Source organism: Vespa velutina, chromosome 9 (genome assembly GCF_912470025.1).
Source record: "Vespa velutina chromosome 9, iVesVel2.1, whole genome shotgun sequence".
Taxonomy (NCBI): domain Eukaryota; kingdom Metazoa; phylum Arthropoda; class Insecta; order Hymenoptera; family Vespidae; genus Vespa; species Vespa velutina.
Window position 1 is genome coordinate 550,001 of NC_062196.1, and position 25,465 is coordinate 575,465.

The following is a 25,465-nucleotide window of genomic DNA, read 5'->3' on the forward strand; positions in this document are numbered from 1 at the left end:
AAGAATTCTCAACAAAATAATGAATTTTTCAAAAGATAAGTAACGAATTCACCTGCGTTATTTTCTTTTTTTTTTTTTACTATCTTGCAGGTAATGCCATTCGAGTTTGTCGATAAAGTATAATAGAACTAATTAGCCGTGTACTAATTAAACGAGAATTCCAAATAGTTCTTTCTTGTCAATTATTTATTAATTATTTCACATTGAAGAGTTAAAATGGTTTAAGTAATGACTGATGTAGCGATTGATTGAGATTAAATGTTTTAACACACTGACATTTATAATTCTATTCATGTTTAAAAATAATCTATAGATATAATATTAATAATAATAATGATAATAATAATCGATAGGTATTCAAGAAAGTGTTTTTAATTATTTATTTCGCACCTAACATAATTGTAACATAATTGAAAATAATTTCTTCCTTTTATAGTAATCATTTATTTAAACTAACGGGAAAACGTTGATTTTAAAAAAGCTGGGAAATGAAACAGTACTTTGTTTCGCTTACGGAAATTAATTGCATGCTTATTAATGCAAAAATAAACCAACGAACATTGTTTCAATATTTCCAAAGCGTGTCGCTTTTAACGCATTAAAAAGTTATAATTTGAAAATAATAGTTCCTTCGTTTTGTTCCGCTTTTTTATGATATACTTTTTATAGCAATTTCGAGAAATTCTTTTCTTTACACAGTTTTTATACGTAAACGTTACACAGTTTTTACACGGTTTTATACGTAAATTCGTTCAATATGATCGTAACAATAATAAAATTAAAAAAAAAAAAAAAAATAAGAGACAATTTGATCTAGAAAATTCGCTTTGCAAAGAAACTTGTTGGAAAATATATAGAAACATTTTTATTTTTAAAATGGAAATGGAGATTACATTAGTTTCGAAAATTATACTTTCAGGTTGCAGTGAAAAACTGTAAAAAACAGGAATACGATGTTAACAATGAATTTATTATACATGTAGCTACTTACATTTCTCTCATTTATTTTCTCTATACTTTCGTAACTATGTTTGTTTTTTGTCCTTATTACTTCAGCCGTAACGAAGTCGATGAGAAAGATGTAATTTTCAGAGAAAACTTGGCATCGTATTTGGCTATCATGTATTTTCGTAGCTATAAAGAGTTTGACTAATTGACATGTTTTTCTTTGGCTCGATCTCCTCTGAGATAAGGCATATATGAATACTTTTGATAATTTATCCTATGAAGGATATCGAGATATAACTTCCTCAACTTATCGAATAAATTTTTCTAAGAAAGGAGAATAATTATCGAATCGACATTAAAATATGGGAGATTGAAAGGATTAGAAAGAGAGAGAGAGAGAAAAAGAGAGAGATAATAGAAAAAGATAAGAAGACAGCGTTCCGATGAAAGGATCGTATTAGAAGAATTCTATTTTAGTGGTTAGGATGGAAGGACCTTGAATCGTTTATCCATAGGAAGACCTATCTGTACTTTCTGCTCTTATTCACCTTTTGTGAAGCTCCGGAACGTTTTACCTTTGAGAAAACCGCTACTTTTTCTTATCGATAGGTGTATCGCAAGGATTTTTCTCAAAAGGCTATTTATTTTTTGGCTGCTTTATTTTGTGGTATTCTTATACGATACATCTATCTCCATTGGATTTAGAATCACTTTATTTGATTTCAATCGAAAAAAAAAATATTCGAATTGTCGTTATCAAGATACACAACAATAAAGTTACACATATGTACGTCCGCACACACCGACAATTTTTTCTCATATCCCTTTTCGAGAAACGAGATTTGAAATTTTCACGAGGTGTTGTGTTAAGTTGTCGATTCACTTTGATATCATATTTCGATTTGACACTGTCATTGTCAATTGAACACAAAGCTATCGTAATGTCACTGTTTCTACATACCTACAAGACATATATATCGATATATTCGATCTTCCTGTTATCGAAAGCCATCAAGAAACGAGACGAACAGGTGCCTCGGTAATATGGAATATGATAACTCGAAACGTCGATGCTTTATACTACATGTCTATTATGATTCTTTCGCATGACTCCTAGGACTTCGATAAGATATGCTTTATATAGATCTATGTGTATAATATATATATATATATATATATATATATATATATTAAGTATACAACGATAAGAAGCGTTAGGATCCTTTCATGAGATATTTCTTTTATCCACTTATCTATCACCATGATCATATCGTAAGATCAACAACAGACGAATAAAAGAATAAAAAATAGAAAGGTAAGAGCAAGAAATTTGAATTTACATTGAAAGAAATACCATGACGATCGATCGATTTGGATGATAACGTATATAAAAGTGAGAGAAAGAGAGAAAGAGAATCGTCAAAGAGGAGGAAAAAATTACTTTGAATATCGATCGAGTTTATCGAGAGAGCGAGAAAAATCAAGATTGAGAGAGGGAGAGAGAGAGAGAGAGAGAGAAAGAGAAAAAAAGGAGATAGAGAAGCAAACATTTCGTTTTATGTAACTCTGCCGACGAATGTTGCCGTGTAATATATGGACCAAAGTATACGGTATTTTTACGGCGAAGACGGTTTGAAAATATGACTGCCCGACCTAGAAATAAATCAGGTGGATACGTATTCGGTAGAAGAGAGTAAAGCTAGCTGTTGGATTTACGCCCCCGATCCTGGCACATCTCGATCGGGAGATTGGATATATATAAAGTTTGGGAAAAGAAAAAAGAATAAAAAGAAAAAAAAAAAGAAAAAGAAGAAGAAGTGGTAGTAAACGAAGAAATTACGATAAGGGAACATAGAATTGAATTCTCAATACCCTTCCGTGAAAAATGAATGACTTCTTTTTTACTAGGGGCTACCGCGAATGAGTTTGGATAAAAGAAAATGAAAGAGAAAGAAAGAGAGAAAAGACAAAAAGAAAGGAAGAAAAAAGAAAGATATAAAGAAAAAAAAGACATAATGAAACGAACAGAAATATTTCCTTTTCGGTTTCTTCCTCAACGTCTGTTTCATCCCGTTTGTTTCCTGATTCGTTTGTTGAATTCTCTTTCATATTATTTTCACCTGGATAGATTTGTACATAACGTTTTAGTAGGAATGTTTCAATAAATATTCTTTCCAATTTTTTCTTTTTTATTTTCATTTCAATGTTTTCAGTCTTTGCAGTTGACATAAGCGGTCCAAAAAACAAAGGTCGATCGTGGAACAGTTGGAAAATGAGCCTATATCAAGGATAAAATCGTACATACGTATACACACACATGTATATGTTACATATATCTATATACATATATACATATATATATGTTGTACTAACACATGTGCTGTTTACACGCAGGTGAGTGGGTTTTATTGCCGAGATAACGTGGTAGCGCGTGTGCCTCGTAAATTTCGATTAATAGTATAGTAAAAAAAAAAAAGGGAAGTATATGTGTTCGATAAGTTTATAGTTTCACGGCTGTGCCTTGATGCACGTAGGTATAACTGCATGTATTATATATATATATATGTGTGTATGTATGTATATACATGTATGTAATATACACATATGTTAGCGTATATAGCGTTTACCCGCAAGCGCAAAGTTCTTACCACGTGTCGCAATATTGCGCGTCCAAATCGATCAAAATATCGCGATTCCGTTTCGATATTAACGTACAAAACGAAAAATATTATGCGTACGTGAGTTGTATAGCATATTGTTACCGAAATTGAACCTTCTTTAGCCGCATTTCTATAAATGTTCGTCGGCAAAATTGATCTCGAATAATTGTAATATATTTCTTCGAACAATTACTTCAATTTATTTTATGGTATTATATTAACGCTAATAGTATAATTTAATTATTGTAATTTAATTAAAGGTTTTTATCATTTTCTACCTATCACCTATTTATTTTAAGAATCAAGACCAATTTTCTCCGTTCGATTGATTACTTCACCTACATAAAAGAAAAATGAAAAAGAAAATCAAAATCTATTCATTTAAAATTTATTGAATGAAAAAGTTTCAGAGATCAGTAACATTTATTCAAAAATTATTGTTATTTCGCGTCAATAGAATCGTTTAATTTTTGATATCCATATCGAGGAATAAAATCGATGGAATCATAATTTTGTTTAGAAACATCATATTTCCGTTATTAATATGAAATTATTAATAAAAAATATTATTAATATAAAAGACGAAAAATCTGTAAGAGTGAGAGAGAGAGAGAGAGAGAGAGAGAGAGAGAAAGAGAGAGAAAGGAAAACAATAAAATGAAAAGAAAGCGTGGTAAACCGAGGGGATACTAAATTAAAATTAGCGGCGTATAGAAATTAATGGCGTATTTCGATAAGCAGGTTAATTATGGACTAACAAGTTAAATGTTATGTACGTACTTACATGTATTCTCTCTCTCTCTCTCTCTCTCTCTCTCTCTTTTTCTCTCTTTCTCTCTCTATATTTCCCTTTCTTTTTCGCATAACATTTTATTGCCTCGAAAATTGATCTCAAAACCTATATTTCTTGTTTCTTTCTCTCTCTCTCTCTCTTTTTCTCTCTTTTTCATACATTTAAATAAACTCATGAAGATGAAAAGCTGAAAAACGACTGCGAAAATCTCTTTTTCTTTTTTCTCCTTTTATTTCAACTCCTATATTCACACGATCACGTAAATCGTTTGACGATGGAGAAAGTGAACCTCGTATTTTTTACGTTACGAATGAAAGAACTAATTTATTTTTTACGTGTTAAGAGTTAAGAGAACTCTTAGAATACTTTTTTCTTTTTTTAAAAGAATCTTCGATGTTTTTTTTTAGATAAAAGAAAATAGATAAGAAATAAATGAAAAATCTTAATAAATGAAAAAATGAAAACGATTATTTTTCTTCATTCTAATTTTTTTTGTTTTACCTCTCCTTCTTCTTCTTTTTTGTATTTTGAAGAACATAAATGAGACATAAGGATGAAGAGAGAGAAAGAGAGAGAGAGAGAGAAAGAGAGAGAGGGAGATAAGAAATAAATTAAGGTCAACTCATGACTTCGCAAGTTCGTTCGCAGACGTTCCTCTTCTACTCAATTTAATCCTTTCTCCGTTCACGGAAATTTAGCCTAAGGTATATTATCGGAATAAAGACGTCTTTGTGGGGAATATCGCGTGGAAAATGGGTTGCGAAGTGCATACTCGCTTATCTCCTTCGAATTTCGAGATCGAAATACTAGGATGCAAGGAATTAATCTCGAAACGGTACACTGACGAATAAATATATCAATAAATCGTTTCGCTTTTACTATCTTTCAAACATTCTTTTCACTCACTTGATCCTCCTGAAATTTTAAATATATCATCCTTGGAAACAGGAGGATAATAGGATTTGAAATTTAACACATTTTTTCATTAAATATATCGTTTAAGTATGCGTGTGAGAGAGAGAGAGAGAGAGAGAGAGAAAGAGAAAAAAAGAAAGAAAAATAGAAAAAAGATGATAAATGATAAAACGATCGACATAGCATAATGCGATCCTTTTTTCGAGAAAAGAACGTATGACCGTGTGCGAAAGGATTCTTTAATCGCAAAGTTTGCCCCATCACTATCACCAACACTATCACTATAATCCTCGGCACCCTATCCTAGTAATTCGTGTCAGCTGTGCACGTCACGCTTCGATCGTCGGACGATTTATTACTCTGACCCTTCTAAGGGTAGAAAAGAGTATTGAGGTCCTATACGAGATAGCACGCGATATAATCTTCGTAGAGATTTCTGGAAAAGGATCTTTTTTGAAAGAGAAAAAGAGAGCCACATGACATCCTCAGATTGGTTATATCATTGAAATAACTAGATATTTTGTTGATAACAATTAATATAAAATATACAAAATCTATTTATAATGTATATTTATAATATATTATATCGATATATATATTATATTTTTAAATATATAATATATAGATATATATAGGATATTTTTTATAACCCTACTTGTAAGATACGGACTGATTAACTCGGCTCACTTATTTTTGATTAATATGTATTTCATTAATACAGTACCAATAACTAAGGCGTTACAACTTAAATACTACAACCCTTTTCTCTTTTCCTGACTTAATCAAGGCTTTACTTGTTACTTTTTATTGGTCCACTCAGAACTATACGCGATACATTTAGCTCTGCTTTCTGATCTTTCTCTTCTCCTTGGTCTACTCAAAACTATCCACAATACTCTACTCAAGATCTGGTTCACTCAGGAGTTTCGTCGTTGTTCCTCGTTCTGTCTCTTCCGTTGTTCTTTTTCGATCACATATACCCCATAGACTTTCTCATTCGCACTCACATTCGTGCATATGCATTCAGTAACTTTTATTGCTCTTTTATCTTTTTCCTTTATTTCGTTGCCTATCTTATTCACGCTGCATTTCCATCTCACTCACTCTCTCAATATTTCAGCCCTTTCTTTTGCTCTCATAAACAACGCAATTCACAAAAGAGAGACCACGCTCTGTTCGACTGTCGACCGATTTGTCTCATACACACACGCACACAGCTAACTAATGCTAAAATCTTCCATCCCTTGTCTAATTATCGGTAGATTTATCGCATACATACACACGCACACTACTAACTATATATATTATATATACATATACATACACGTATATTATATATATAGATATATAATATATATCTATTTATAATATATATTTCAATCTACTTACTGAATAAAACAATCATTGTTATATGTGCCTTATATCATTATCAGAATTAACAATTCTTATTGTTTTACATACTTCCGCGTCGTCCATCTTAATACGTTATATTTACACGGTTTAACAATTAACATAGATGATATAAAAATTTCCAGAAAGGAAATGCCGTCCGAGCAAAGATTTCATCCGATATCCAAATGTTTCGGCAAGACTCGTGAGGATGAAAATGTTCTCCAGTTTTCCACGATAGTTTTTACTTTGATATGAATTTTCAAGGCTTAAGAAGAAAAAGAGAGAAAGAGAAAAAGAGAAAAAGAGAAAGAGAGAGATAGAGAAAAAAGTCGAAGTAGATATACATGAATATTATTGACGCACACGTGCGTCTCTTAATTGTTTACGGTACTTTCTCTTAAAGGTCATATATCACTATTGGAAATATTTATCCTTGGGAACCTATTAAATATTAGCTAACAAAACGCATAGATGAAAAACACATAGCCATCTTTGTCTGGACTTAGGTATTCTTAGTAAAGTATCTGGATTTCGATCAAGCCGGCCAATAAATAAATAGTAAAAGTAGACGCCCAGGCGCGATAAGCCAAGGGTTGTCTGGCGCCTAACTTTGAAATATCTATTGACATCTTCTAATCTACACGATCACTAGAACAAAGAAGCACACATGGAATGTTTAAACATTCCAATGAACTATCCCCGATTAATGGGCATTTATTCTTTCCCTTTCTATCAAGAAATCATACTTCAACTCCGCCCTTTTTATTCTTTTTCCTAATCTCATTATAGTTTGCGTGGATAGTTCTAAAGACGCCAAAAAGTCAGTTAAGTTACATCTTCAGATTCACAACATCTAAGCTTTCAAATCTTATTCAGAAACAGCCAGTACAATTAATTACACTACTAACTACAACTAACTTACACGAAACACTTAGGTGTTTCGTTTATACGATTGTGACTTATTTCATCAAATATACGATGATAATTTCAACGCGCTCAATATTTAATATCGCGCATCTACTTCGTGAGTCTTACGAGATTCTTTAAAAGAACGCGCGTTCTCCCATTAATTTGCGGAAACGCGGCGAGCGATATTTTGCTGACGGCCTTCAACGGTATCCTAGCCTAGTGCCGCCGTCCTTATTCATTGCGACCAGTGGGTCTATAGTTCGGACAACAAAGAAGAGACGGGGGATATTCTCCATATAAATCGACTATCATCACTGGTCCGATGCGAGACGCGTATCTATAATCGGTCTCGTAATTGCACCCTCACGATGCAATAAATATTATAAGATAAAAATGATTATTTCAAAATTGTTGATACGTGTCTTTAAGGGCATTATAAGTGTGATTTTTATAGATACATATGTTTCAGTCGGTGACGTAGTTAACCCAAAAATTATTCATTCTCAAAAGAATACGATCACCGAATTCTCAAATGGAAATCAATCTAAACGAGGTTTAATTTTTATATATTGTGAAATGAGGTTGACTTAATGAATGGATAAAGTATGACGGTTATAACAATATATTAATTTAATTATTATAATATACTAGTAAGTTGCGCTATATGAGTTACAAGAGAATTTTGCTTACTAACTATCCGATAAGATGAATAATTTGGAAAAAAAGAAAGGGAAAGCGTGATCTTGTACGAGAAGTTTTCTGGTATAAAGTACACAGACAGAAATGGATGATTTCTGATTGGTTGTAAGCCGGTTGTGTTCAAATAGTTCGTTAAGAGCGTTTAAACAATCCCATCCAGTCTTTTATCTAAATTGACAGCATGGGTAAGTATATAACTAACTCTAAACAGGCACATGTCTTGTTGTACTTATTGTTTTCTAACAGCTACTTGTTATTATTTGTGTGTATTACTTAGTTTGTATCGTCTAGAGATCTAAGATTATACCTAAAAATGTCTAAGACACAAACAATGACGAACAATATGTTTTTTATTTTTAGCGAACATCTAACGAATTCTTATAGTCAGATAACCTATATTGCAACATATGGTTCTTGAGATAAAGCATTAAAAAAATTAAAAATACGAGTGAAAGTAAATATAATTTTTACTTTCGAATAATCTTATAAAATCATCGACTTAAATTGTCTTTTCGTTTCTTTTTCGTAAAAACAATTGTTTACGAAAACGCATCGTTTTTTATCATAGATTGGATCGGAAAATTGACCGACAAATATCAAATTTTTGCGGTTTAAGCGGCCCGTCGTAGACAGGAAGTAATCTCTATGCAGTTCCAAAACGGATCGTAATCGTCATTTTCATCGTCGAAAAGCCACTAACTTGTTAGATATAGAATAGATATATATATATATATTTGTAGATATGTGGTCAATCGATTTCGATCCTTGTATCCAATTCGAATGAAAAGTCAGCCTATTATTTTCTACGTGTAGGTTTTAGTAACATCTGCAAATTATTTGGAATCGATGAAAGCGATCAATTAAGGATTGGATTGATTGCTATAAAGTAATTGCAGTCACGTTAACTTTCATTAATTTAACCAAACTCGTTACTCTTAAAAGTTGAAGCTAATTACAACGATTTTTATTATGAACGTTGAAACTAGTTACAATGAATTTTATTAAATTTATTATGCAATAGTAAAAAAAAGTAATAAAAATTCTACTCTTTGTTAAATATCAAAGTCATCCTGATTAATACAAGTACTAAATGTTTTTATAAATATTCGTAGTAAATTGAAGATCGTGACAAGACAACTTACTTTAAAGTATGTATTCTGTTTGTTCGAAAATATTTTGTACATTTAACTCGTTAAGCATCCGAGATTTTTTCTATATACATACGCAATAAATACATGCGTTTTTACAATGACGCGGAAAATAATTTTCTATCAAAGTAAATCGTTACTTTTGCTATACTTTGACGTATAAGGCGATATCTGAGTTTGACAGTGCATTGAATTATTTTAGTGTAGTAAAAAAAATCTCGTTTTTCCAGTTTATTGTAACTAATTTAAAACGAGCTCGATAATACTTCTGACATTTTCATATATGCATAGAGAAGCGCGATGACCTTCCTTTCAAAGGGTTAAAATGTTTTCTTTTCTTTCATTTTTTTTTTTTTAGTATAATTACGAAACGAAAAATCATGAGATCTTTTAAGAAAATGTTCTCATTAAAAAATCTTGAAAACCTTTAAGGATTCAATCATATAAATTGCTTCTTATGTCTCGCACATTACACTTGGAAAATTAATTAACGAGGAAACATGTTAAGGAAAATCGTGCGATCGTTGAAAAAGCGCAAAAGGATCGATGAAGATTAAGAATGATCTATCTTATCTCTCAAGTTAGGGAAGGGAGGTCGCTTGATCGAATGCTATTCGACTTGTAATCAAATTAGTTGCACATCGTGCCACGAATTTCGAATGAATATCGACGCGTCGCGTGCCAATAATTAATTTCCTATGGGTATATAGAGACATACGCTATTTATTTCCAAATTTGAATTGGCAATAAAGTTGGCTAGCGAATCGGTTTCTCAGAAATGAGAAAGCTTTTTGAATGAAAAAAGGCTTAATAAATTTGTAAAAAAATTTTGTTTACGAGCACTGTCAACGTATATATATAACTTATGTTAGATGTTGATTGAAAACGATACGAAATTTCATTATTTATAGAGGAAAGATTAGAGTGAGATAATCTCGTAACTAAAACGAGAGTTAACGGGGAGAATGCTTGACACTATTATTCACATACACATGTACTTACGTATGTATTCGCACTTAGGGAAGGTTGGAAAGCTTAATCGGTATCTGCCGTGGCCGGTAACCGCAGCTAAATGTTAATTAATACCTGTCTGATATCTGCGCATGGCACTAATTTGAAGGGCAAACCGAAATACCCGATGGTGCATTGCATAGAGACAAGGATGCAATGCGAACATACATAATAATGCAGTCACTGTATTAACGCGAATGCACCTTCGCTCGAGGCATTCTATCGCTTTTGGGAATTGTTCGTTCGTCTTGTTTCGAATGCGAAGACACCTAGACAATATTAAAAACTTCCGAAAGAGTAAATTACAATTAATTTTGAGATCAAAAATATGGATTTATCTATTCGAATTTTAATCGCATATGTTCTTAATAAAAAAGATATGAAAGATTGTGTTATATATGTATATAGATTGAACATTTTTTTTGTTAAAACATTTTGCAAAAAATAACAAAAAAAATTTTACTTGGAGATATGTACATACATACGTATACGTATACGTATATATACGTAAGTAATGACTTTAAAAGCAGCAATCTTCCTTATCTAGCAAGCTGAGTAAGGCTGACCAATAGCGTGGAAGACTACTGATCCCGATATCCGGCCCATTTCCTGCTCCTTCGAGACCTTTTTATTATTCTACGCTGGTTTGCCGAATGAGTTTCCTCGATATCTTCCACTTTCAGCCTTCTTGAAATGGAGAAAAGAGAGGATGAGATGAGAGTTCGAGTAAGTGGGGGATAAATTCGACGTTCTGCGGAAGGAAAAGAAAAAAATAGATGATAAAATGTCTGGCAGAAGGATGAGCGATTTTCGACTTCATCCATTCTCCGTTTCGATCTTTCTTTCTCTTTTTTCTTTTCTTTTTGTCTTTCTTTTACCATCCTTCGATGAAAAATAAAGAAAGAGGGGAAGAGAAAAAGCGAATTTGAAATTCATTTCTCTCTCTCCCATAAAATAGCAAATCATAAATTATTCTCTTAACCGCTATCTCTTTTCTTCGTTCTTTCGAAGAAAGAACTCGCTATTATATTATATAGAAAAAAGATAGAGAGAGAAAGAGTTACTTTGCGCACTTGCTGCGATATAATGAAGTATAAACGACGTTATTTACATTAGAATGATGTTATTTATATGACTTGAAGAAGAAAGGTCCTATTTTAATATTTTTCTTTCCTCTCTCCCTCCCACATTTTCTCTCTCTCTCTCTCTCTCTCTCTCTTTCTCTCTCTCTGTTTAAGAAAAAGAAAGAAAGAAATTGAATACATAAATGAAATACATGAACCAAAATACCTATTTCTTTTTTCTGAACTATTGTTTATTATTATTGGTATAATTATAAAAAATAAGTTAAGGTAATCACATGAGAAGTTTGGTCAATCGAATAGTAAACTTTCGTTCGAGAAGTAAAGTTTTTCCAAAAAACGTCCGATCGATTTCTAAGCGGTCAATACATCAATTAATAACGTTCATACATTTCTAAGATAGGAATTGATCGGATTTCTATTATTATTCTCAAGTTTTTATTTTTAGACGATCTTTCCATTAAAAGTCGTATTTACATCAAAAAAGAAAAAAGGAAAATGAAATAGAGAGTGAGAAGGAGAGAAAGAGAGAATGGGATCAAAGGATTTAATAAGCTAGATTACTTTTCTTAGCGAAAAGAAGCCAGGAAATTTGAAGTAAATTTCAGGTTTATATCCGCGAAAGCTCGCGAATTCGTACTTCTCCCTTCATTTTTCATTTCCCTCGAGAGAAGGAAGAACTTCTCTCTCCTACCCGTGATTCGTATTTACACGTTTAAAATTATGTAGAATTCAAAATTGAATATACCTACAGTGACTGTAAAAAATATTCGTACATCAGTCAATTTGAACAAAAACTTTGTAGAACTTTGCTTATTATAAAAAAATGTTAATAAAAATATATATATATATATATTCTTAGAAATATCTAAAATGAATATTATTAAAAAATAATTATTTATTTATATTTGTTACGAAAATATTAACAAATTTTCAGAAATTATACGCGTAATATGTATTCGTACAATCCTTGATTCGTAACATTATATATAGGATAAATACTAGATAATACATCTTATATTAATATATTTAGGATCAGTATATCTGGAGATGTTGTGCTAAATTCATATATAGTCAACAGTGATAATCGTAAAATAGGACGAAAAGGTAAAGAAACCATTGAAGAAGAAAGTAAAATTATTATTATAGATTTATATAATAAGTGCAAAACACTGAGTGAAATTTCTAAAATTGTAAATAGACCACGGTCCACGATTCAAGGATTTCATTGACAGGAGATATGGAAAAAATATGGAAAAACTTTAAAAAATAATCCACGAAACGAACATAAACATAAAATAAATGAGTACACTGGCCAATGGATAATTTGAAAAATAAAATTTAAAGATAAATGCAGTAAATATCGCTGCTAAACTTAAGAATAATTTTAATATTAATATGTACAATAGTACAATGCATAATTTTTTACGAGCTCCAGGATATCATGGCAGAATAGCCATGCATAGAAAATATTTCATAAATGAAGTTAATAGAAAGAAACGATCAGAATTTGCAAAAGAATATATCGATGTTCGTATGGAGTACAGGAATCGTGTTATATTTATTAATGAAAGTAAATTTAACATATTTGGGTCGATGTACTGTATAAAGAAAAAAAAAACCGTATATGAGAAAACCAATTTTTAGGCATCCGTAAAACATGGAGAAAGCTCGGTCACAGTTTGGGGTTGCATGAATGCAAACGGGGTCGAATCTCTCCATTTTATCGATGATATCATGGACCATAAATTGTATATTGATATCTTAAAACAACATCTTCAAGTTAGCACAAATAAAATTGGATTACAGGACAATTATGTGTTTTTATAAGATAATGATCCAAAGCATAATGCTTACAATATGCGATCCTGTATAATGTATCAAATCAATTAAAAATTCTCCCGCAGTCTCCAGGCTTAAACGTTATAGAACACTTACGGAGTTATCTCGAAGAAAAAATTCGTGATCATCACATTTCTTTAAAGAAAGATTTAAAAAATGCACTCTTAGAAAAATGGAATAAAATTTCTAGTACTAAAACTAGAAATTTAGTAAATTCGATACCACAAAGGTTTAAAGTGATTTTGTCTTTACGCCACCTACAAAAATCAGCACGAACTTCCCGGAGAAGAAAATTCCACTAGATACTAAAATTGCAAATAAATTGCTTTTTCGTTACGTTTATGTATTAAAATGTATAATTTTTGTTGTAAACGTAGAAATGAATGAACACATTTTCTGCTAATTTTTGAAAATTTAATATTTTCATAATAAATACAAATAAATAATTATTTTTTAATAACATTCGTTATTAAAAATAGAAATTTCTAAGAATATGTATATATATTTTCGTTAACATTTTTTTTGTAATAAACAAAGTTCTATAAAGTTTCTGTTTAAATTCATTGCTGTACGAATACTTTTTACACTCAATATATCTACATCTGAGATAACTGATGAAGAAAATGGAAGAAATATAAAAAAGAGAATACGAAAGATATATTATCTAATCGGTAACTTTGAGTGTGTTCCTTTGATGTATGTATTTATATATACATGTATACATGTATGTATATATGCCACTTTACGAGATATACGAATCGTGATCGATTTTAAAAATCTCTCACGAGTCCAGATCAAAAGGTGATAAAAGGAAAGCGATATAAGGGAGGCTACCTAGCTATATATATAGTGACAAGGGTGAGAGAAAGAAAGAGAAAGATAGAGAGAGAGAAAGAGAGAAATAGTTCGAAAATATATACGAACTACGATCCAATTCAAAAGTTTTCGACATTAAATGTCAAAGGCTAATGCAAGATCGACAGAAGGGAAGCGATGGGAAATGATGAAGGTATTTCTCATAGAATGTTCTCGCGTTTTTCTCCTTTTCTAACTTAGAACTGTACCATATATGTATCTATGTATCTGTTCGTAGAAGTGCTTTGAGAAATTCGATATGACGTTTCAAAGTTATTGGACTGGTCAGACGGATGAAATTCCGAAGAAGATGCGAAGAAATATAATAGGACGTCGAAAGAAAATCAAACTGTTGAGTAACGTTAAAGAATTTAAAAAAAAAAGAAGAAAAAAGAAAAAACGAGGACCATTGCGTTTTTTGCTTCGAAGTCTGATTAACGGTTTAGTAACACTTTTTTTCATTCTATTGGCATTCACCTCTCGCGACCTGTTGCGATCCATTTACCGTGGCGAAAGAAAACGCGAGAAGTGTGCCGAGCTAGGAGGCCGCACGTTTATTCGCAAACAAAAATGCTAAGTAGAAAGTGCTATCATTCGAATGCCAAAGACGAGTTTCGAGTTAGACTTTTAAAATGAGTTTAACGTTCGATGTTTCGACCATTACACATTTTCAAAGAGGATTTTAATTTTCTTTTCGATAATAATGTAATATCGTAAGATAGAGTCACTTAAGTTGTACCTCATCAAATTTTTTCTTATTGTTGAATATAAATGGAATAATATTAAATATAGCAAATAAATAAGAAACGAGAAATGTAAAGGAAAAATAATATTATATTTATCCACGATAAATATAAAAAATTAAATCGATACTTCTTGTATCATCTAAATCGTATCATCGCAGGATTAGTAAATCTCTACTCTAATTATTGCTTAATTAATGAAACGTTCAACTTACGATGCACCATTCAGAAGTCGGTGGACAGTCCTTCAAACCCATTTGAGCGGTAAAATTAATGCAAGGCGTGATACTTCCAACTCCCTCGTTGTACTGCCCACATTTATAACATCTGATACCCTGTGCGACACCTGAAAGATAATAAAAGAGAAAAAAATTGTCAGAGTGTGCGTTTACGATCAAGTCACGATTTTTTATTATATATATATATATATATATATTTATCCACGTTTTATTATATATATATATATATATATATATATATATATATATATATATATAAACTTCGTTGTGGACAGCAATTAATTATAACTTTCTACAGTTCGCTAGAAAAGTTAAAATTCTCGAAATTTAAATATTGAACTTCAGCGTACGAAAACGTCCAGGTTTAAAAGAAAACAAAAACAAAAATAAAGTATAAGAAATTATCTCGTTCTAACTTATGGATCATAACTTTTTTATTAATATCAATTCGAATCATCCCCAGCACTATTTTTCGATTATTGAGAAAGCATTCTGTGACCCATTAAACTTTCTTATTTTTCTTAATTCGAGAAAAAGAGACAAAGGGAAAGAATACATCGTTGAATACAAAGATTACATCGAGATCAAGTTCGATTAAATAGATAATAGATAAGATTAAAATACGTTCGTTCCTTTTCGAATTGATTTCAAATTAACTTGAAAGTCGATTGCGATATCAAACGTTTCGTTATTCATTCAATCAACATCAACGAGAATATCGATGTTTAAGGCGTCCTTCAAGAGGAATTTCATTATCTCGAAGCGACGCTTTCGTTTAAAAGGATCAGTAAAAAAGATTCCACGAAAATCGAATCGATTTTTATAAAAGTATATCGATTTTTACGCAATATATTCTTATAAACATTTCAGTCGATTCATTTTCTAATCGATGAAAGAATAAAAAAATCGACTTGTCGTTCTGATTGAGAAAAAGATATATATATATATATATGTAGAGAAAGAGAGAAAGAGAAAAGTAACTCTTAATTATTCTCGTAAATTCGAACGAACGGACGAAACTTTGACGTTTAAGTTGGCAGTTTTCCTCTGGTTTGAGAAAACCTTTTCTAAACTCATTCCACGAGCTCATCCCGCGGCTCGTTTTGAACTCATTCTGAACTCGTTCCGAACTCGTTCTGCGCTCGCGTATACGCTCGTTCGAATGTTTTAACTACGATGGTATGCATGCACGCGGCTGCGCGCATTACCGAAAGCAGAGATAAGTAGTCAGCTTGATCTTCAAAAAGTTTTATAGCCGACTATCTCTCTCCGTTTCGTCGAATTAAATCCTTTAACGATTCGAAAAGAGAATTATTTTACTTGTCGAATTTTAATTGACACGAGAAAGTAGACTTAATTAATAATTCTTTTTCAACGAAAATTCGAAAATGATTTTTTGTATTTATTAATTTTCTTTTTCCTTTTTTTTATTATTATTATTTTTTTTTTTTCTTAACGAAACGATCATCATCAAAAATTATTATGTATTTGTAATTTTATTCCTTTATTTTTCTCATGCTTTTCGATGCAATAGCATATTAATCATTATATTTTATAAATGATCTATTTCATCAAACTTAACGAATTCAATCGATATTTTAATGCATTATTAGTTATTGAATAATCTATCCTATTAGCTATACATACAAAATGATCTTTATAATTTAATATTGAACGTAACAGCTATTCGTATTATGAACCATTGCATTAAATATAATAATATAGTTTCAACATGTAGCTACGTTCGGTATTTGAAAAGCGATCATGGAAATATTTCGTTCTTTCGCAAGAAAGGATAAAAAGAATATCAAATAGAACGTCTCGACCGGTTTGTCCTCGTGACAAAGAGCCTTGCGCCTTGGTAAAGAGGACATTTCGAAAACAATTTAAACTTCGATATCCCTCGAGAAGATGTGAATGGGCGTTGAAAGTAAAAAGACAAAGAGCGAGAACGAAAGCGACAAAGAGAGAGGGAGAGAAAGAGAGAGAGAGAGAGAGGGTTAGTGTCTTTCTCGAAACATAAAGCCACAAGCAAATTCTTCGTTGTTTTCAGCGACCATGGCAGATCCCAACGGCTAAAAGTGAAAACTTTCCGATTGGCGACAACCTCGTCTCGTAACCAAATCAAACTATTAGACGAGTTGAGAAACATTAAAACGAGAAGGAGGAGAAGAGAAAGAGAGAGAGAGAGAGAGAGAAAGAGAGAGGATTGTTGAAGGTTTGGACGAAGCTGCCTTCGAGCAAGAAATATCGGCTAATGTAAAAGGTTTGCATTTCTCATTTCCTTACCACCCTTAACCACCCATCCAAACTCCTGGAAAATTCGTAGAAGAGTAAAAGAGTCGTAACTCGTGAGTGAGGGTTGCCTCGATATCCCGAAGAAAAGTTATTATATCGTTGTAAAAACTTTGGAATTATATTTACGATGATGATGGAAAAAGGGAAAGATAAAAATAAAAAAAAAAAATAAAGAATAAAAAAAAGGGGAGGAAAAAGAAAAAGAAAAAGAATTTATTTCTAAGGATATCTTCTTACGTTATTTTTCCTTTTCTACTATTTTTCCACAGGTTTCTATTCCTTACACTCAACTCTTCTTTTTCCCCTCTCGACGTCGACGAAGAATGCACCAAGTGGGAGTAAAAAAGCTCGAGTCTTCGCGCAAGCTGGATTTATAAAGCTCGACGTTGGAGAAAAGCAAAAAGAAAGAGAAAGAGAAAGAAAGTAGATAGATAGATAGAGAAGATGTAGATAGATAGATGGATAGATAGAGAGAAAGAGAGAGAGAGAGAGAGAGAGAGAGAGAGAGAGAGAAAGAGAGAGAGAAAGAGAGAAAGAGAGAGAGGAGAGAGAGAAAGAGATAGAAGCATGCCAGGACCGTTAGAGATGGCTAGGTTCGATCGATATAGAGGTTTGACGTTTCTGGTTTTATTCACGCCGCGCGCGCGTTTTAAATTCTTTAAAAGCAGCATTCTCGCGGTTTAAATGTAAAACTCGAATACGATGGTAACGAGCGAGCTGCGAATTCGATATAAGTCTCTGTGTATGCGTGTGTGTGTGTGTGCATATATATAGAGAAGTGCCTATTGATTTTTTGCACCTATGTATTTCTCTATATGTCGAATGTCGGACTCGGCGGTCGGCTGAAGTTGAAACTTTGCCCGTATAATTAGATGTGGGAGCTTTTAAATACGCTGATACGGAAAAGTTCGATAGAGTTGAAATCTCGGGGACTACTCAAATTAAATCGAAAACGCGTGATTTTCACTTTGCCGTGCGACGGTGATAGAAAAGAAAAGAAATTTTTAGTGAAATCCGCAGTTCCAGAGGAGCTTCCGTATTTGGAATAAGAAATTAATTAATTAATTATCTATGTTGAAAAGAATTTCGGGTAATTTTCATTAACCCATCACCGCGCTCGATCTTTTTTGTCTCGCGTAGTTATTTCTTTTTTTCTTTTTCTTCTCTCTCTATCTTTCTCTCTCTCTCTCTCTCTCTCTCTCTCTCTCTTTCTCTCTCTCTCTCTTTCTCTCTCTCTCTCTCTCTCTTGTATCACCAATCGTCGTAGACGCTTTAGATTTCCATCGCACTTCAGAGACATATTCTGTATATTTTTCCTTCCTTGTTTGATGAAGCGAGCAGAAAAATATCTCCAATGTTAACTGTAAGTCCCAAACGTATACAAGTTAATACTGCATCTCATCGAGCTACACGAGTGATCTTTCTATAATAGAAAATACTTAGATATATAAACGGTACTTATTGTTTGTCAAAAGGTTTTCTCATTCGTTTCGCTACAACCAGTTTAATTAAAATAATCCAATGTCATGTGCCATATACTTTTAGAGGTATCATTGAGGAAGATTTATTAAAGACAATAAAAGAAAAAAGAAGAAATAAATGGAAGGAAAAAATTGAAAACTATACTTTCCGCTGTTTTATTGACATTCTTAGCACAATTCTAGGTCTTTGATGTTTTTACCGTTTCGAGTTTTACTATTCCGTGGGACCATAAATGCGAAGGAGGAGACTGAAATTTATGTTCAAATAGGGAAAAGTATAGGGTAAGCGTTGGAGGCTTGCTCGTAGCATGTTTTCTTATAGTTACGAAGATACGTTGAAAGAGTAGGAAAGAGAAAGAAATAGACAGAGGAGAGAGAGAGAGAGAGAGAGAGAAAAAGAGAGAAAAAGAAAAGTCGGAAAACGAAGTCTGGATATAGAAAACGAATGGAAAATGCATGACACGTGGAAAGTAACTTCGAGGATAGTAAACAGACTGATGTGCATTGGAAAGTTAGAAAAAGAGAAGATCTCAATAAATGATATTTCTTTTTTAATGTAATATAACAGGAAAAAATGTCCGTTTATGAGAGCTACTCCTCGAATAGAGTACATAGTAAACAACGCCTGAAGGATCAAAAGCAAAAATTATTTCTTTTTCATCATCTTTTTTGACCTTTATTGACATAAAGAAATAAAATTATCTCTTATAAGATCTCTTACAATAAATATAAAATAGAGGACTTTACGTTGAAAAAAAAAAAAAATAAAATAAAATAGAAGTGCATACATCCTTGCAGATATGTCGATCATAGAAAGTTAGACTTCGATAGATCGTGCATGTTTAAAAGATTAAATGAACTTACAATTAAAAAACTTCAAATAAAGGTCAAAGCAAAAAGTTCGGTCCAATGATTATAATTACTCTATGTAAAAGTTAAAAACAGCTGAGACATGTTCGTATGTTATTAATTAATGTCAATGTAAATTCCGCAAAATATTAGGTAAAGACAATATTGTTTTACAAGTTATTAGTGAGCGTATAACCTGTCGTAGTTCGTGAACATTTAGTTTGTCAAGTCTGTCGAAAACATAATGTTCAGTTCTAATGAATTCAGTTCAGAGATGTCGCTTTGTTAAATGAACTCGACGCAATAGCGAAAAGCGAGGAACAGGGGTTATAACGACGACATTGATCGGTCAGGATCGTGTCCTCGAATTCTTGGATGGAAACTCCAAAGAATCTCGAAGCCCATGGATTCTATTCGGTGGAATCTAAGTAGCAACGACGCCACGGGAATTTCGTTAGCGAAGGTAGCAACGTTGTCAAGAAGGAAAATCTCTACTGTATCGTAAAATCGTATGAGATAAAGAGAAATAGGAGAAAGGAGTAGAGAAAAGAGGAAAAGTGGTTCACTGTTAAATGTATTCCTGTTACGCTTCCACGGCATAGTATTTCCCTGGGTAAGAGATTGAAAGCATTTTCTAAGTAATTTCCACAAGATGTTACGGAAAATTCTATGATTTTACTCCTCGTATTTTATCCTTCGTATTTATTGATTTTTTTATTTCTCTTTTTTCTATATTAATAAATAAATATATATATATATTTATTTATACATATATATATATATATATATATAAAGTAAAAAAAAAATATATATATATAATAGGAAGAAAGAAAGAAATATATATATATATATATATAAAATAGAAAATGTTTTGGATAACTTCTTTCTAGTATTTATAAAAAGACAAAAGACCGACGAGTCTAACGAGATCAATTTTTTGAGAATAAAAACGTAAAAGACTTCGATTATTATATAATAGAACAAATGTAATATCATGAAAGTAATTTTTCGAATTGTTCTCATTTTTATAAGATATTCTTCTCTGCTATTTTTGAATTTGAACAATTTCAATGCGACATTTTTATGTATGAACATTCGTTTCGAATATCGATCGAAAAAATTATACGCCCTAATACTTCGATATCGAACAAATATTGGAACGCTATATTAGACGAACGATATCACGACAGAGTAAATTTGGTGCTTGCGAAGAAGGAACCAAATACACGGGAGAAACTTTTTCCTTCGACCTCGAACTAGTAAGATTCGTCGTTTAGATCGAGTTCTATAGTCTCTAGTCGTTCTATAGTATAACTACCAATCTATCAATATCTTTCCATTCTCTTTGCTCGGAAAATCAAAAAACGGATGGGTCGAGAAAGGTCGAGAAGTAGTTGAATGAAGTTCGGATGAAACCGAAGATATATTATAGTAATTTGTATAGAAGTAATTACATTGTTTTACAAGACAGTTTCATGAATAGTTTGACCTTATTGTTGAACAGATAAAAAAACCTACCTAATATAAACCACAAAGTGGCTAGTTCTTACATAAATTTCTTCATGATAAATGTATAATTGGCAAACTTCCATAAAAACGTCAAATTATCGTCTCCGTTTTCGCAAAACGATCCTTGAAGTTCTACGAGTGATAAAATAGAAGAGAGAGAGAAAAAGAAATAAAATAAAAATTTATCCTTTTTGTCTCTAAACATCTAATGATTATAAATATTTATACATATGTACGTATGAGATAAATACCGTTTCTTTCTATACTCTTGGATTAGACAAATGTTAAAATAATGAGGCCAATTTCCCGTTCTAAGATTGAATGTGGCTCTGCAGTGAACGCTTAATAGTTAAGACGGACGCTTAACTGATGCTTAGCGTCGCAACATTGTTTCGCTTTTATTGCATCCTTCTAAAAGATTCTGGAAACTCGGCGTACTCTAGTTTATTAGAGAAAACGAAGATATCGACGTGCAGCAAACGAATTCGCGAAGCTGTGCGATGTGAAAGTTTCGAAAGAGAAAAACGAAGTTTCAACGTTAGTATCTGTGTGTGTGTGTGTGTGTCGGTTTTATCGATGACCTTGAAAGACTAAAAGAAAAATAAAGAAGTAGTTGAAAGAGTATTTGAATGATAATAATGATGATGATGATGATGATGATGATGATAATGTAAGAAAACTATGTCAAAAGAGAAATAAAAAGGAGATGGAAATATATTAATATAATATTTTTATATCACAAAGTTGGGGATATATTTTCTGCTATATTTCCTTTCCTTTTTTCTTTCTTTGTTCTTTTTTTTATTCCACTTGAAAAATATAACCGACAAAATTAGAATGCTTGAACGTTCGGTCTAGTTTGTAGCCTTTCTTCTTGTATAGTTTTCGATGTACCTTGATAAGATAGAAAGAGGACGAATAAAAGAGAAGAGAGAAGGCAAAGTAATAAGTCCAGATAGATAATTAGCTGGCTAAGCACTCGAGCAGACGCTCTAAAGAGCACTCGAAGGAGAATACGCACATAGGTAGGTAGAGTGCCATGATGGCTTGTATGGAGAGAAGTTTTTAAGGAATAAAGAGACAACGAGAGACTACGATAGGAAAATGGAGAAGGTGCATCAAGAAAAAAAAAGGAAAAAGAAAAAAGAAAAGAAGAAAAATGAAAATGAAAATGACGACAACGACAAAGATGAAGAAAAAGAAGAAAAAGACGAAGACGAAGACGAAGACGAAGACGAAGAAGAAGGAGAAAAAGACGAAGAAGAAGGAGAAAAAGACGAAGAAGAAGACGAAGACGAAGAAGAAAAAATAAGAGACGAAGAAGACGAAGAAGAAGAAGAAAAAATAAGAGACGAAGAAGAAGAAAGAGCTGCCTTAAGGCCTACTTCGTGACTAATCTCGATCTCGACTTTTCCCTTCTTCTCGAGAGCAATGTGCATGTGTTTGCACATGTGTACATGTGAATACTAGTTACCACTTCAATATCCCATGACATCATCTTCCTCAGATAGGGTCGACTGTCCTCTTCTCGCGTAAATACAAAGTGGGCTCGTTCGACATTCTATTCTTATCTCTCTATCTCTCTTTCTCTCTCTCTCTCTCTCTCTCTCTCTTCTTCACTCCAGCGGAATCATGTCTGAATAGTTCGTCGTTATTAATACATCCACTTGTAACTTTTGGTTTGTCATCAAAGAATAACGAAATACCACAAACTGCACGACTTTTAAATTTAATTAAAACTTTTCTTTTTCTGTAAGTTTTATAATACGACAATGTAATCACGATCAACCGTAATAAGTTTTAGACTCGATAAACAAAAATATGATATCTAATTCTCGTATATCTTCGTTTCATAAAATATCATAACACAATATTCTCTCTGTGTGTGTGTATGCGAGTATGAGTATGGATTTACCGATTTATACAAAATTTGCTCACCAATCAATGTTTTGATAATAATACTCATAATAATGATAATAATAATTGTGGAACGAAATAAAATCATAATAAAATCGTAAGTGTCAATAATGGTGAATTATTGAAACGGCATACGCGCGTGCCTGCTATCGTGACATACATATATATATATATATATATATATATATATATATATATGTATATATATATATATCTAAGTATATATCGGAGTACATTGCGCAAGAACGCAAGTAAAATACGCAGCTGCTTCCTCGCATTGTGCGCGCACGTGAGCGCATCTTGGTCCTCGACATAGCGAAGTAACATAGCGTCACTGCATAGCGGTCATTGTGGTTACATGGTGCTATGCGACTAGCTAGAATCGTCTCTGTACGCACGCGCACACATAGACGAAAATATATCTATATAGTACATGTATAGATATGTGTATACAAGCAATCAGATTCACGTGTATATGTGATTGACTTCAACAGCAGCATCAGCAAATAAACCATAGACTCGGCATCCATCTAAGCATGGAATTCGACGTTATCGGGCACCTCTGCTTCAGCTCTCAGAATCCATTGTTCGTGTCTGTAAGGACGATAAGAGTATTCCAAATATTTCGAAACTAAACGGATTTGAAGGATCTGAAGCTGCCGGTGATGATAATACAAACCGTAACAAGCTCGTTGAAGAAGAGCTTATTTCGTATCGCGATACAAGTTACTCTCTATTATCTCTATCCACTTGCATCGTTCTACTGATGAATTAATCAAGGTCAAGGACGTTTGAGTACGATACAATTATCTAAGAGATAAGAATTATTTTTTCTTTTCTTCTTTAAATATATCTTGACGACTATGGGAACTTAAAAGAAAAAGAAAAACAGAAGGAAAAAAATTTCTTTTAAAAAATATTATTTCGGACTAACGAAAGAAAGATTTTTTGAAAGATTCAAATCATGGATTTATTTCATTCTTCGTCACTCCGGATGACCAAATTTAAAAACTTGGCAGACACAAGACGATCGAGCGAAAGTTTGCTTTGACGATGTTTTTTTAATAGCAAACAAAAAACATCGTTAAGATAACTAGCTATTGTTGTGTATTAAAAAGAAAGATATATATATATATATATATATATATATATAAAAGAGAATAAAGAGGGTCCAGTTCAAGGGGTTGGGAAGGGCTTGGCCGGATGAGTCGAAGAGGGTTGAGACCTCAGTTGGCTTGGGCAAACTGACCCAGATAAGTGAATAGTGAATGCACTCTGCGCTCACTATGGTCGGTTCTAGACTACGGCTTGAATTTGTCCGCACAAAACCCCACGTCCAGTCATCTCATTTGCTCTTCCACTGACGAACGACAATGTGCGGCTTTTGGACTAGGGCTTTTCCCTGATAGCAAGCCTTCTAGTCCATACAGAAGAGAAAAAGAGGAAGAATTCACTAGATACATTTATTTTACCGTTAATTTCGGATATAACAGAGAACTAAAACTCTTACTGGTTAGATTTATAATTATAGTTTTCAGAAATGAACGAAAAGAATATTAAATGCGAAAAGAAAAAAAGAATTCTTTCAGAACATTAAATTTAAGATCGAAATATTTTTATTTCATTTAAAAATAAATTGTAATAATCGAATTCCATGGAATTAAGAAAGAAATATAATATAATAATTTTTCTCGATGGTAAAATGACGTCAAGAAAGGAATTCGAAAATCGTCCATTTCTGTCGTTAATCTCGAATATAACGAAGAACTAAAACTTTTATTGGTTAGATTTATAATGATGGTTTTACGAAAGAGGTAATAAAGAAAAAGATATATGAAATAAAGAAAAATATAATAAAGAAAAAGATATATGAAAAAGATGTATAAAATACGAAAAGTAGAAAAAGGAAAGAATTCTATAAAAACTTTAAATCTAAGATACAAACATTATTGTTTCATTTAAAAATAAATTATAATAATCGAATTAAATTGGGATTAACGAAAAAATTATAATAATTTTTCTCGATAATAAAGTGACTACAGTCAATAAAGGAATTCGGAGATCGTGCCGTTTCATGAATTTGCAAAGAAATCGTAAAAGGATTTGATCTGTGAGTATAATGGTCAAGAAATTCGCGGTTGAATTTATAACCGTCAAATTAATAATCGTTAACGT

The 25,465-nt window shown here is 32.1% G+C and overlaps 1 protein-coding gene across 3 annotated transcripts in view; it reads right to left on the reverse strand.

Moving 5' to 3' along the window:
• LOC124951562 (lymphocyte antigen 6D) overlaps window positions 1-25,465 on the reverse strand; it is a 68,253-nt gene that overhangs the window by 16,781 nt on the left and 26,007 nt on the right. For all 3 annotated transcript variants that reach the window (XM_047500135.1, XM_047500136.1, XM_047500134.1), the window contains one exon: window positions 15,213-15,343. In XM_047500135.1, the coding sequence (XP_047356091.1) occupies window positions 15,213-15,343 (131 nt within the window). The remainder of the gene's footprint in view (window positions 1-15,212; window positions 15,344-25,465) is intronic.